This window comes from Sus scrofa, chromosome 17 (genome assembly GCF_054392235.1).
Source record: "Sus scrofa isolate SSC_HxYL_T2T_F1_AM1 chromosome 17, Sscrofa_HxYL_maternal_Yorkshire_Landrace_v2.0, whole genome shotgun sequence".
NCBI classification, from domain to species: domain Eukaryota; kingdom Metazoa; phylum Chordata; class Mammalia; order Artiodactyla; family Suidae; genus Sus; species Sus scrofa.
This window is the reverse complement of record NC_139399.1, coordinates 24,180,843-24,195,176: the sequence shown is the minus strand read 5'-3', so window position 1 is coordinate 24,195,176 and position 14,334 is coordinate 24,180,843. Positions and strand designations below refer to the sequence as shown.

General features: G+C 40.6%; 1 protein-coding gene across 2 annotated transcripts in view; it reads left to right on the top strand.

Annotated features, from left to right (window-relative positions):
* The first annotated feature begins 5,406 nt into the window (after positions 1–5,406).
* TMX4 (thioredoxin related transmembrane protein 4) overlaps positions 5,407–14,334 on the top strand; it is a 49,096-nt gene continuing 40,168 nt past the window's right edge. Inside the window, 1 exon segment of one of the 2 annotated variants that reach the window (NM_001243407.1) lies at positions 5,407–5,732. In NM_001243407.1, the coding sequence (NP_001230336.1) occupies positions 5,548–5,732 (185 nt within the window). In that variant the 5' untranslated portion in view covers positions 5,407–5,547. 2 annotated transcript variants of the gene reach the window in all.

The following is a 14,334-nucleotide window of genomic DNA, read 5'->3' as shown; positions in this document are numbered from 1 at the left end:
GCACTTTTCAGCCTCAGGGATGCAGACTGCTGAGCATTTACTAGCAAGCCACTGGCAGGTGGGCAAGTAGTGTTACACAGAATCTGTCTTATTATGTACGTAATTTTTAAGTATTATGTTTTTCCTTTAGTAGTAAACTTTACAATTTAGTTAAATTTTCTCTTACAGAATATACCCTGTTTTCTCAACTTTAATCAGGAACATATATATTACTGCCTAGCAAGTATCCCAAAGTCTTTCATTAGGTAAAATACAAAATGTTCAATTCTTGGCCTGCAGTAGCTAGTATTTTAATGCCTATCTGTGCCTATTTTTCTTTTAGGGCTGCACCCACGGTATATGGAGGTTCCCAGGCTAGGGGTCGAATCAGAGCTACAGCAGCTAGCCTACACCACAGCCACAGCAATGCCGGATCCGAGCTGTGTCTGCGACCTACACCATATCTCATGGCCACACCGGATTTTTACCCCACTGAGCAAGGCCAGGGATCGAACCTGCGTCCTCATAGATCCTTGTCATATTTGTTTCCACTGCACCATGATGGGAACTCCTGTGCCTAATTTTGGATTTCGAAATTATACATGATGACAAAGGGAGAGGAGCTTGAAAGATGGATAAAAATTATGCTTAGGAGTATAAAATTGTTTATTAAATGGTGAACAGTTAATTTTTACCCTCACTGAAGTGTAAATAAAACAAAGGGAAAACATTTTAAATACATGATTTACATATCTTGGTAAATACTTGGTTCAAATATCAAGAAATACTTAACTAAAATGAGATCTGTAAAAGTGAATCCTTGTATAGATACCATGAGCTGATGATTTAGTTAACATGCTTGATTGCCTTAGAGCAGAACAATAAACTCAATGGACATTTTTGGTCCTTCTCAGTTTCTTCTCTACAAAAAAAATAAATCTTGGAGTTCCCATTGTGGTTCAGCAGGTTAAGGACCTGATGTAGTGTTCTTGGGGATGTGGGTTTGATCCCTGGCCTCACTCAGTGGATTAAGGATCTAGGGTTGCTGCACAATGTGGCACAGGTTGCAGGTACAGTTCAGATCTTGCATTGCTATGACTTTCTATGTTTCTGTAGTTTTTTTTTTTTTTTTTTTTTTTTTTTTTTGCTCTTGAATGAGGTGTTTGTCTATATTACATTTTAGAATTAATTCTTGCTGGTATGTAGGAAGAGCATTGATCTATGTATAATTCTCTATGTGCAGATTTCCTGAACTCATTAGTTTAAAAAAAAAAAAATCAGTTGATTCTCTTTCCCAAAGTGGCGCTTCTGGGTTAGCTTTTCTTAGAGGCTTATCAAGGCTCCTTCTGGATTCATTCCTAGTCACCAGCCTGGAATAATACAGTTTATTTCAATCATTTATGATTTCTCCTACCATCTGTTCTAGGAAGTGTCCTATTTAATAATTCTCCCTCCATCTCTTGTTCCTGTAAGGCATTTAGCAAATCCGTTTGTGTAATTAAATTCCTGTACTATTATTACTTTATGGACTAATTTTACAGCACTGGATACCTTATTTAATATTTCCATACCAGTTTCACCATCCTCAACAGGAAAACCAAGGTATAATACCTCTACACTCTATTATTACGGAGTTTGTGATCTAAATACAATCACCTTATCCCTCATTCATTATCTCTGTAATATTAAGTCCTGCATTGCCAATTTTATCAAGGTCTTTGCTTCTTACCATCTATTTAAAATTTCTACCATTGGAATATTTATTGTTATCTTGCTTCATTTTCCTACCAGGAACCACGTATTTTTGTGTAACTAATAAAAGATATGTTCACATATTGAGATATAGGGAAGTCATTGTGGCTTATACATGAGTTAAATTGAATTTTATGCTAACTAAAACAGCCTGTTGGTGGCCCATCAATATACACTGTACATCTGCTTTCATTATTAAAGAAAAGGGCACATTGACCAGAAGTAAAGAGGATGTCCATGTTAAAAATAAAGATTAAATACCCCTCTTCCTGGGATGGCAATGCTGGTGCTCTTTCGATGATGAGATTCACTTCCCACGTGTCAAGGTCATACAGACTCTCAGTGTCTGATGTTTATGCCGGTCTGTTCTTTCCTTCCTTCCTTCCTTCCTTCCTTCCTTCCTTCCTTCCTTCCTTCCTTCCTTCCTTCTTCCTTCCTTCCTTCCTTCTTTCATCTTTCTGTCCTTTCTAGGGCCACGCCTGCAGCACATGGAGGTTCCCAGGCTAGGGGTCAAATCGGAGCTGTAGCCACCGGCTTACACCAGAGCCACAGCAATGTGGAATCTGAGCCTGGTCTGCGACCTATACCATGGCTCACAGCAACGCCAGATTCTTAACCCACTAAGTGAGGCCAGGGATTGAACCCGCAACCTCGTGGTTCCTAGTGGGATTCGTTAACCACTGAGCCACAATGGGAACTCCTCTTTCTTCTTTCTTTTCTTTTTTTTTAAATCTTTAAGGAATGTAACCCTGACTTGTTCAATGTTCTTTGTTCTAACAAGACATAAAACTGTGCTGAAAATCCTGCTTCTCTGGAGCAGTTTCTCGGAGAAATCTGGGAAATTGGCTTCAGGGCTAGTCCTTGGTTTGGCTCAAATAAAACTCTTTTCTATTCTCATTGTTGATTGTTTATTGATTATTTTTGGCCACATAACCATTGCTGCCCCAGAGTGCCACCACTGGAAACTTCTCCAGGGAAAAAAGCTCATTCTCCCATTGTTATGTGCCCATTTCCTTTAAACTGTGACCCATGCTTTAAACATGAAGAGGATTGAGCACTGACCTAGGAATTATAATTGTATTGCTTAATCTTTACAGACACCCAGAGTTCCCGTTGTGGCTCAGCAGGTTAAGAACTCGACATAGTGTCTGTAAGAATGTAGGTTTGACCCCTGGCCTGGCTCAGTGGGTTAAGGATCCAGGAGTTACCACAAGCTGTAACATAGGTTGCAGATACGACTTGGATCTTGTGTTGCTATGGCCGTGGTGTAGGCTGGCAGCTGCAGCTCCAATTCCACCCCTAGCCTGGGAACTTTCATATGATGTGGGTGTGGCCATAAAAAGAAAAGGAAAAAGAAAAAAAATAAAGAAATGTCATTAAAAAATATCTTTACAGCCACCTTCTGCAGTAGGTTCCATTATTACCTGTATATGAAAATTGGTGTTAACTTTTTAGCCCCAAGTTACATAGGTAGGGTGTTAGGCCAAGGTGCTGTACTCTGATCTGTACCACCCCACTGAAAACTCGATCCCACATATTCTTGTTATATTCCTTCTTGTTGCCCCTAGTCTGATGGCAAAGAAATGCAGCCCTTGAACAAACATTTTGTGTTAGAAATAAGGAAGAGCTTCAGCAATGATACTCTCTCTTTCCAACCTTTTCATTTTGCAAATTTTCCAGCCTACACAAAAGTAGAGAGAATAGCAAAGATGAACTTAGATTCAACATTGATTGATGTTGTGCCACTTTTCTTTAATCCATCCTCCTTCCACCCTCCCAAATTTTATTTCTGGTGTATTTTAAAGTGAATTCTAGACATCATATTATTTTACCCATAAATATTTCACTGTCTGTAACCAATAAAGACTTTTAAAATGTAATAATAACATAACCATTATCACACCCAGTGAAATAGTAATTCCTTAATATCAGATCCTATTTCCAAAAATGATATCATATACAAAAACTGTACTGAAAAGAATGATAGAATTTCTGTACATATTATTTGTTTTTAAAAGCAAAATAAAATGTTTCCCACTGAGTTTATAGGATTGATCTGTATAAAATAATAGTGACTTTTTTTTTTTTTTTGCCTTTTTGCTATTTCTTGGGCCGCTCCCGCGGCATATGGAGGTTCCCAGGCTAGGGGTCCAATCGGAGCTGTAGCCACTGGCCTACACCAGAGCCACAGCAACGCGGGATCCGAGCCGCGTCTGCAACCTACACCACAGCTCACAGCAACGCCGGGTCGTTAACCCACTGAGCAAGGGCGGGGACCGAACCCGCAACCTCATGGTTCCCAGTTGGATTTGTTAACCACTGCGCCACGACGGGAACTCCAATAGTGACTTTTAATAACATTTACTGCAAGGATATTTTCCAAATTTACAGTGATTTGTAAATTTGGGTCTTATATTTGGATGATAAGGGCTGGCTCCACATGGAACTGAGCAACTACTAATTAACACCTATTTCAGGTATGATCTCTGCAGGCAAAATTCATCTTTCTCTCCTGTATGTGCTGATTGAAGATTGATCTCATGTGCACTGCAGTACTTTTACTTGTACAGTTGTCTTTGGTTCAGTCCCAGGGCTGAAATAACACTTTTTCACAGAGATATTGCTTTGCACATCTAATAAGTTCTTATAAAACACATTTTGAATAATCTCTCCCTCTAATTGTAATTCAGTCATACATACTAAGGTTGTGGTGGTCTCAAGATACAAATGCATCCAATGCACATCTGTAAGGTGATTTGGAAATCATTTAAGGCTACTCTCACTTTAGATCTGACAAAATTGTTGTCAAGAGAAGAAAGGGGTCCATTTTATTTCAACTGGCAATATCCTTATCAACTGACTTATTTTTTCTGTTAGTGTTCGTGTTTTAGACTTCTTATGAATTTAAAATAATTTTGTAAAAAAATGCAATCACATGCTCTAGTTTCATTATCTCCAATGGGCAGTACAACTGCAATATATGCAAAGAGTACTTAAAATTTTCTCTTCCTTTCAGCAAGAGTTGACCAACATGTCCCTTTGTTTTTCCATTAATTTTTTTACTTCGGAGTCCATTGTTATTTCTACTACTGTTGAATAGGAGATCCTTTTTTTTTTTAATTTAAAATTTTTTTACATTATTTATTTATTTAGTCTTTTTAGGGCTTCACCTGGGGCATATGGAGGTTCCCAGGCTAGGGGCTGAATTGGAGCTGTAGCTGCCGGCCTACACCACAGCCGCAGCAACATCACATCCAAGTCGCGTCTGCGACCTACACCACAACGCTGGATCTTTAAGCCACTGAGGAAGGCCAGGGGTTTTACCCCAACCTCAGGGTTCCTAGTCGGATTCGCTTCTGCTGTGACACAAAGGGAACTCCTTTTTCTTATTTTTATTTATTTAGTCTTTTCAGGGGGATGCATTAAATTACAGGCCATGTTTCTGTTTTGAAAAACCAACACGCGCCAACCCCCCTTACTGGAACCTGGGCACACTCTGGGCAGGTTCTAACTTAAGCAACATCAGGTCATCTGTTTATTTTCAACGCCTCGGTGGAGAAGAGAGGTCGTTGCCAAGGCAACTGACGCCCGGGGCAACAACGAGTCCAGGCGGGAGGGGGCGTGGCCTCGGCGGGCCCAGGCCCATAAGAGGCGGTGCCGACCGGCCGCCCGCGTCTAAAGCTGGGCCGGTCGGCGCGGGTGGGAGGAGTCTGGGCGTGCTGGCCTCCGTTCGCGCTGCCTGGGAAGGCCGGGTCGGCGGGTCCGCCGCGCCTTTTTCCAGCGCTCCTGTCGTGGAGCCTCGTTCCGCGCCCGGACATGGTGGGCGGGCGCCGCGGCACGCTGCTCGCGGCGCTCCTGGCTGCCTGGGTCGCGGCGGCGGCGGCGGCAGAGGCAGAGGCCGGCTCGGAGCAGGCCGCGGTACCGGAGGAACGGAGCCTGGTACGGCCCATGACCGCCTCCAACTGGACGCTGGTGTTGGAGGGCGAGTGGATGCTTAAATTGTGAGTGTGCCCACCCGTCCCGCTCGCCACACCGTCGTCGCGGGCGCCAACCTCCCAGAACCGCACGGGCAGCTCCCCCACCGCACAGTCGGCCTTGCTGGATCTCGGGCCCCCTACCCACCGGGTTTAAGACCTGCAGCGCCAGGCCCCGCTGCGCGCGTTGCGCATGCGCGCCAGGCCCTCCGCGGTGAGGGCTGCGGTATAGAGCATCCCCGCCCTTGCAGGGATAGTCCCCGGCTTTGGGAGGAAGTGTTTTAGGGTTGGGCTGTGTGAGCAGTTTACCAAGGGGAGAAAGGGGAACAGAAAATCTGCAAGAATATTGCGTGCTTTCTAGAAGGGTGTACGTAGAGGAGAAAGGGCTCTCTTTCAGTGACACGTGTACCGAACAAATACGTAGCACTGACTTGGCAAGGTACTTGTTGAATGAATAATTGCAGCACCGTGAAGGGCAGACCCAGGCTGTACAGTCTTCCAGTCTTCATTTTGAAGACCCTGAGATTTTGTGAAAAAACGGAAGGATCGATGCCTTAGAAGTTTTAAAACAAGCTTTCAAATGAATGTTGTTATTTGTTACAGTTTTTAGAGGTGGGGCCTTCTGGGTAGATGTCATATCTTAATTGTGCTAATGTCAAAGAAAAGGACATTAATAAATTTCCCCTTTTGAACAATAGAAGATAAATATTGGGTAGTGCTTTTGCTTGTAGGAGGTGGGAAAGTGCAGTTTTCAGTGAGGATCGGGGAGGATTTGTTCATCCTAGCTAAAAAATAACTTCCTCTAGAAAGGAAGTAACTCTTTGAAAACGGCTTGAAGTAGGCAGTGGGCAGATGTCTGAATAAGCTAGAGACCATCATGGGGGGCTTGTAGGAGAATGAGGGATGGCTGGAGAAATGACCAGCATGATTTCATCTCCTTAGCCTGTGGTTTTCAGAAGATAGACATACTTGATTCCCATTATCTGTTAATTAATTTTACCTTGAGGACACAGAGTCTCATAGAATTGAATTTTTCCTTTATTTGTCTAGGCCTACATTTTGATTCTTTGAATTTAGATTGCAAACAGATTATTTCTATAGAATGAAAACCTCAGTTTCACTCAGGGCAGTCAGTCACTTAGTAGATCATTATGTTCAAAGAACGTAATGCTCATTACCCCTTCAAACAAATATTTACCTTTTGGTCACAAAGAAAAAGGCATTTTTTTTTTTAAAGATTTTTATTTTTTCTATTATAGTTGATTTACAGTATCTGTCAATTTCTGCTGTACAGCAGAGTGGCCCAGTCATACACACACACACACACACACACATACATATACATACATATATACATTCTTTTTCTCAAATTATCCTCCATCATGTTCCATCATAAATGACTAGGCATAGCTCCCTGTGTTATACAGCAGGATCTCATTGCTCATCCACTCCAAATACAATAGTCTGTATCTACCAACCCCAGACTCCCAGTCCATCCCACTTCCACCCTTCCCTCCTTGGCAACTTTTAGACCTCAAAGTAAAATGCCTTTGGTATCATGATAAATCAATGAAATTGCTGAAGAGATCTGTAGACATGAAGCCCTTATTAAAACAAACTGCTTGGAGTTCCCGTGGTGGCTCAGTGGTTAACGAATCCGGCTAGGAACCATGAGGTTGCGGGTTCGGTCCCTGCCCTTGCTCAGTGGGGTAAGGATCCGGCGTTGCCGTGAGCTGTGGTGTAGGTCACAGACGCAGCTCAGATCCCGAGTTGCTCTGGCTCTGGCATAGGCCGGTGGCTACGGCTCCGATTAGATCCCTAGCCTGGGAACCTCCATATGCCACAGGAGTGGCCCAAGAAATGGCAATAAAAATAAATAAATAAAATAAACTGCTTAACTACTTTGAACTCTTTCTATTTAAGAGAGAAAATTTTAAAGTGAGCATGGCTGTACTGTCGTGTTTCTAATAATTATAAGAGTTCCAGAGAGACTGCATTTTGTCAACTACTACTGTAGAAATTTTTTTTCAAGAGATACTGAAATGGAGTTTTTCCCTAGGTGTCAGTTTTCTGATTAAAACTGAGTTTGTGTGTATTCATGACAAAGGTCAAAGCAGAAAAGACTCATTAGTTTAATGGCCTCAGCTTCTTTATAGTTCCTAATACTATGTTTTTTTGTTTTGTTTTGCTTTGTTTTTAAGTAAAACCCAACACTAAAGATCAGGTAAGTGTAAGCCAAGTTAAGATTATAAGTGAGCAACAACCAACAACTTTTATGTTTGCTATGTTGATGGTTCAAATTTTACTTCTTCGTAAATGTGCAAGCCTAGGTGTAGTAATCAGTTTCTCTAAGTTTGCTCTGTGACCATTGTATGGAGTATGTTTGGCCTTTCATGCCAGGCGACAGTCACTTGTAACCGGAAATAAGCTGTATAAAAACTTGAGATTTTTCTAGTAGAAGTTCTCTTTTCATTGAGTACAGTTCGGAATAGGTTGATACGAAGCGAGGCCAAGAAAGTAAAGGATTTAAACATAGCATCCAAATTCCAGAACCTCAGTGTTTGTCCTGCAGAAATACTGTGGCTGTTTATTGGTGATACTCCTCTTCCCTTTGACAAAATCCAATACATAAAAAAAAAAAATGAAATTTTATCTTCAGTACCACTAGAGGCCTACTGTCAATTTCTAGAAATTCATTCAAACATCCAATAAGTTATCAGATTTTTTTTCAGGTGTATATAACAGAAAAACAAAATGTCTTAATACTGGCTCCCTTGTTAACACTTTGAACTTGTTAGGGATCTGCAGGTGATATATTTAATTTCTCTAAAGAAGCAAGTTAGGAGGCTTTCTGATATTAAAATTTTAACATTAACTGAGTGACAGTTCTTTATTTATTCATTTGTTTATATACTCCTTCCCCCCCTGGAGATTTTCTTTTCTATCCCCCTTCATAAAAAGTTCCTATAGTATAATTGCAAGTTAGGTTGGTATAAGTAATTTATTTTTAAAGACCTATCATTGTTTTTCTGTTCCGAGACATAAAAAGCCCCTTGCAAAATTTAATTTGTTATATTGTCTTTGTTTTTCAAACAGATTTTTTTGTATTCTTGTAACTGAATTTTCAATTTTTAAAAAAGCACTTCCCTGTTAAGGAGAAATATCAGTTAAAACTATATTTGCAGTAATTTACCATTCCTATTATTGAACCTTTTTAAAAGCCTGAAAAAATTTTCCATTGCTATTAACATTTTCTTGAATAATGTGGACATTTTGTACATTCAATTTTCCTTATTATTTGCTTTCATATGTTCTTTTATACTTTGTACCCCTTTTTCTGCCATGTCTCTGTAATTGGCTTGCTGCGCTTTTTCTTTTTTTTCTTCTTAACCTCTGTTGAAATGTTTGTCCTTCTTGGTTTAGGAAAGATTATCTAATCTTTAAAATGCCTTCTGCTCTTGTCTCTTTCCGTTGTTTCACACTATTCTTCACTTTGTAACTTTTTGCTATTTTAAACACTTGGCTCTCATCACGTCAGTCCTTGAGAAGACTATTTCAGTTCTTTTGGAACATGAAAAGTATATAGTACATTCTGTATACTGTTCTGGTGGCTTTTTTCGCCAAAAGAAAGAAATAGATATCCACAAAGCTTAATCTTGACCCATGTGCTTTAACTGATATCCGGTGGAAAACTGTCTTTGGGTTAAATTTGAGTTTATCTCTAAGGCATAGATATCTTTATAAACGCAGTGCCTTTTCTGACTTTGTTCTTGGGATGATCATGGTTCAGAAATGAATTAGTCATCTGGTGATGGAGAAAAGCCTCAATTATTTCCGTAGGATCTTTAGGTTTTAATGTTGTTTTTCCAGTATCCTCTTATACTTGGAGGGAACATCTTCAACATCATTGCCGTAATGTGCTCATTTCAAGCAGTTATACTTTTTTGCAGTTTCATCGATTCTTGTGATTTGTTGATACCTTAGTCATTAAATGCTTATGTGTCAGGTTCAGGGTTGGGGATTTGGGAAGATGAAGATCAGTGAGCTACATTTCTTGATTTCAAAGCACTGGTGGTCTGCTGGGCTGTGAAGAAGTAAGTAGCATAGGTAACTTTTGTCTATTTGGCAAATGTTTAATGAATCCTTCCTCTCTCTGAGCATTTGTCAGTGGTACTCACCAGGGTACTGTTGGCATTCTGAGTTGGACCATTCTTTGATATGTGGGGATGGCTCACACATTGCAGAACCTTTGACACCCTTGGCCCCTGCCCATTTCATTCTAGAGATCTTGACATCAGAAAAACTTAAACCCCCTCCCCAAAACACATCTACAGATGCCTCTGATTGGAAACCACTGACCTAGGTACTATTATGGGTATTTAAAAACATGCAAAAAAGGAGCTCATAGGCTAACATAAAAGTATTTGATTTCAAATTGTTTCCACGAAGGGTAATCGTCCACATCATCTCCATCATGGTCATGATCACATCAGTCACAGTAAAGTGTTACATTGCTTTCAGCATGTGTTCAGAAGGCCCTCTCGGAATCTGATCATCCCAGCAGGCAGCTGCACGATTATTCTCGGAGTTCCCTTCGTGGCACAGCGGAAATGAATTTGACTAGGAACCAAGAGTTGTGGGTTTGATCCCTGGCCTCACTCAGTGAGTGAAGGATCCCGTGTTGCCTGAGCTAGGGTGTAGGTCACAGACACGGCTCGGATCTGACGTTGCTGTGGCTCTGGTGTATGCCGGTGACTACAGTTCTGGGAACCTCCATGTGCAGCAGGTGTGGCCCTAAAAAAGACAAAAGACAAAAACTAAAAAAAACAACAGAATTATTCTCATTCTCATTAACTGGAGAAGATTAAAAACCCAGAAGTTTAAAGCTTTGGCCAGGTTGGGATCTTTACTAAGTAGTGGGCAAGGCCAGAACTAGAATGCTGGCCTGAGCTTTGCAGTCCCCAGAGTAAGCTGGGGAAAGTAGCCGTGCAGGGGGAGCCGAGCTGAGAGGAAGGCACAGAGCCTGGATGACCCATGCGTATGCTCTCAGCTGGCCAGCACTCTGATCCACATGAGGGGAGGCCTTTTTCCTGTGGGATTCATAGGCCCACCCATGGTTTCACCATCTCTTTGATTTCTGCAAATAAAGAATAGTGCTGTGAGTGCTTTCCTGACACTCTTAAATTCGAAAGGTGCCCTGCCTTCTCTACAGCCCCCCACCCTGTAAGATTGTTTTTCACTGTGCCTTGTTTGTACCTAGCATGGCTTTATCACAACTTGTAAGTTAATTTATGTGTTTTTGTACTAAGTTTTTGTCTTATTCCTCTGCTAGAGGATAAGCTTTTAAGTAGAGGAACATTTTTCTTCTTCCTGTTCAGTTGTAGAACCTTAATAACTATCAAGTCTCAGGTGTTCAATAAATACTTTTTTGACTCAGTGTGTGAATGAATAGGAGTTTCTTTAATCAAGAGCTGTCTCCAGTGTATCACTTAAGAAAACAGCTGTAGGAGTTCCCATCGTGGCACAGTGGTTAACGAATCCAACTAGGAACCATGAGGTTGCGGGTTCGATCCCTGACCTTTCTCAGTGGGTTAAGGATCTGGCGTTGCCATGAGCTGTGATGTAGGTTGCAGACGCGGCTCGGATCCCGCGTTGCTGTGGCTCTGGCGTGGGCCGGTGTCTATGCCTCTGATTAGACCCCTAGCCTGGGAACCTCTGTATGCTGCGGGAGAGGCCCTAGAAAAGACAAAAAAAAAAAGAAAGAAAACAGCAGTATATATTTTCTTAGGTGTTAGGGGTAATCACTGTCATCTCCCATTTGGTCATTAATACAATAAATATTTACTGTGGCCTGGGACGTTCCAGGCTCTGTCCTAGGTACAGGCAATGTACCAGTCATTGCCTTTGTGGAGTATTCGTTCTAGTGAAGTTAGTGAATTCCATTTTCTCTGTCAGGTGTCAGCGTTTTCATAGAGCTTTCAGTTTTTATTTTTCTTATACATTTTATGATACTATGTGTTAGAAACGATTGTCTAGGAAAGAGAATTGAGCATAAGGCTTTCAACTCTTGACTCATTAAGAGTTTATGCAGATTTACCAGAAAGAAGATTAACGCTTGTAGTTAAGGCATTATTTGTTGACATTTTGATTTAGTTTTATCTGTTAAGACTAAGAAAGATGAACCTGGTACACCTCTTTTGTCTTCATTGCTACAGATTCTTCTGAGCGTTTTGGTCAAAGTAAAATGTGAGTGAAAATACACTGTATTTGTCATTGTCCATTTCATTTCTATAAGGATAAAAAAAGAGAATGTACTGGGAAACACTGATGAAAGCCAAGACAGGAGAAGAAAAAAATGCCCATTATTGGGAATAAAAATATATTTTTACTGAAATTTTATTTCTAGTAAATATATTTAACCCCTTCCCTTCAAGTGTTTAGGTAGGACACTTAATGAAACTCTCATTTCAATCTCATGCAAAATTCAGTGAGTTCATTCAATCAAAGAATCACAACCACCTTACATATAGCAGAACCTAAGTGTAATTTGTATGTGGCTACCAACATGGAGAGCAAAAGCATGCTGTTGAGTTTTGTTTCCAAGAAATGGCTAGAAACATTAGACTGATACCTAAGTTGATGAATTTGGCTATCTGGAATATAGTTCAAATGTCTTTATGAAGCCTGCTAACTTGAAATGCCACTGATGTAGCTGAAATGCGGCCTCTATACACTGGCACCAGTGAAGTCTCAGAGACAGTTTTGAGGAAGAAAAAGAACAGCATTATTACTTTGCCAGACAAAGGAGGACACAGCAGGCTAATGCCTCAAAACTATGTTCCGTCTTGAGAGGGAGTAGCAAGGGGTTTTATAGGATTAGCTCAGAAGATAGGGTTATTGATTTAAGATGTCTGTATTATTCTTCGTCTGTAGATCATTTCAGAGTTGTCAAATCTGCATCAGTCTGTCTGGTGATGGTTTCTGGTTGTCTTCGGGGTTATCCTTCCTTGAGCTTTTCTCTAGAAAGAAGATTGCTTACAGGGAAGGAGTGTTAGGGAGTGTTTCAGTTACAAAAGAAAACACTGGGTGCAATCTAACTCTAACTGAAAAGTAACCATTAGTAAAATAAAGCAGTTAAGCAAGGAAGAGTTCATTTGTGAAAAACCAGACACTAGGTGTAATGTGACTCTAACTAGAAAGTAAACGTTATTAGTAAGTTAGTGGGCCAAGGAGGGTCATAACATCATGGAGACTGTTTTAACTCGCTTTTAGCTGTAACAGTATTTCCTATTCATTAACTCTTGAGTCAGCCTTTTGAGACTGAGGGGAGGCTAAAGGAAAGGCCTTTTACTTCAAAACACAAAGATTTACGGTCCGGTACATGGTGTCACTGACACCTTCAAAAAGTGTGACTAGAAAAGATACTCTCTTACTATGGCTGTGACTATAAAGTTACCAGTTATTCTTGGAGGCTTTTAAATCAAAAAAGGATTAATTTATATGTAAAAGGAAAAGTTTTGATAGGTTAACTCTGTCCTGGTATTAGGAGAAGACTTCCACTCTGAGTTGGTTTTAAATAATACAAAGGTAGGAGTTCCCATTGTGGTGCAGCGGAAATAAATCTGACTAGTATCCATGAGGATGTGGATTCAAACCATGGCCTCACTCAGCGGGTCAAGGACCAGGTGTTGCTGTTAGCTGTGGTGTAGACTGGCAGCTGTAGCTCTGATTCAACCCCTAGCCTGGGAACTTCCATATGCTGCACCTGCAGACGTTAAAATAAATAAATAAATAAATGTATGTATGTATGTTTTCAGTCCTTTCCAATTAGTTTTATATATATAAAACTATATATATATACACATACATACATGCACACACATATATTTAGAGAGAGGGATATTAAAACAGACTGGGAGAGAAGAGGAGAGAAACATTATTAGGGTCACATGATTTTCCTTCTTTGTATTCACTTGGGCCCTGGAGGTATTTGACTTATAGTAGATTCTAAATTGCTGTCTTTTAGATAAAAAAGAGTACTTATAGTTTTTTGTTTGTTTGTTTTTTGTCTTTTTGCCTTTTCTAGGGCTACACCTGTGGCATGTGGAGGTTCCCAGACTAGGGGTCCAATCAGAGCTGTAGCTGCCAGCCTACACCACAGCTACAACAACGCAGGATCTGAGCCCACCTGCGACCTACATCACAGCTCATGGCAACACTGGATCCTTAACCCACCAAGCAAGGCCAGGAATCGAACCCACAGCCTCATGGTTCCTAGTCAAATTTGTTAACCACTGAGCCATGACGGGAACTCTGAATAGTTTAAAAAGCTCAACAACAATGGACCGTTTCTGCATCTAAGACTCAGCTGATTTATCTTCATCATGAAAAGAACACACTAGGGTAATGGGTGACCTTGGTACATTCTAACACAATAAACTGATTAAATCTTAGAAATAATGGCATTAACAGTGCCATGGACCAGAAAATGGAATATCTAAAATTACCTCAATGGCATTTGTATATTTGAGGGTCAATTTTACCCAAATCCCAGTTGGTATAATAATCTCTCTAGAGATTAGGAACTAGAATTTTTTAAATGATGGAATTTGCATGATTTAATATTTAT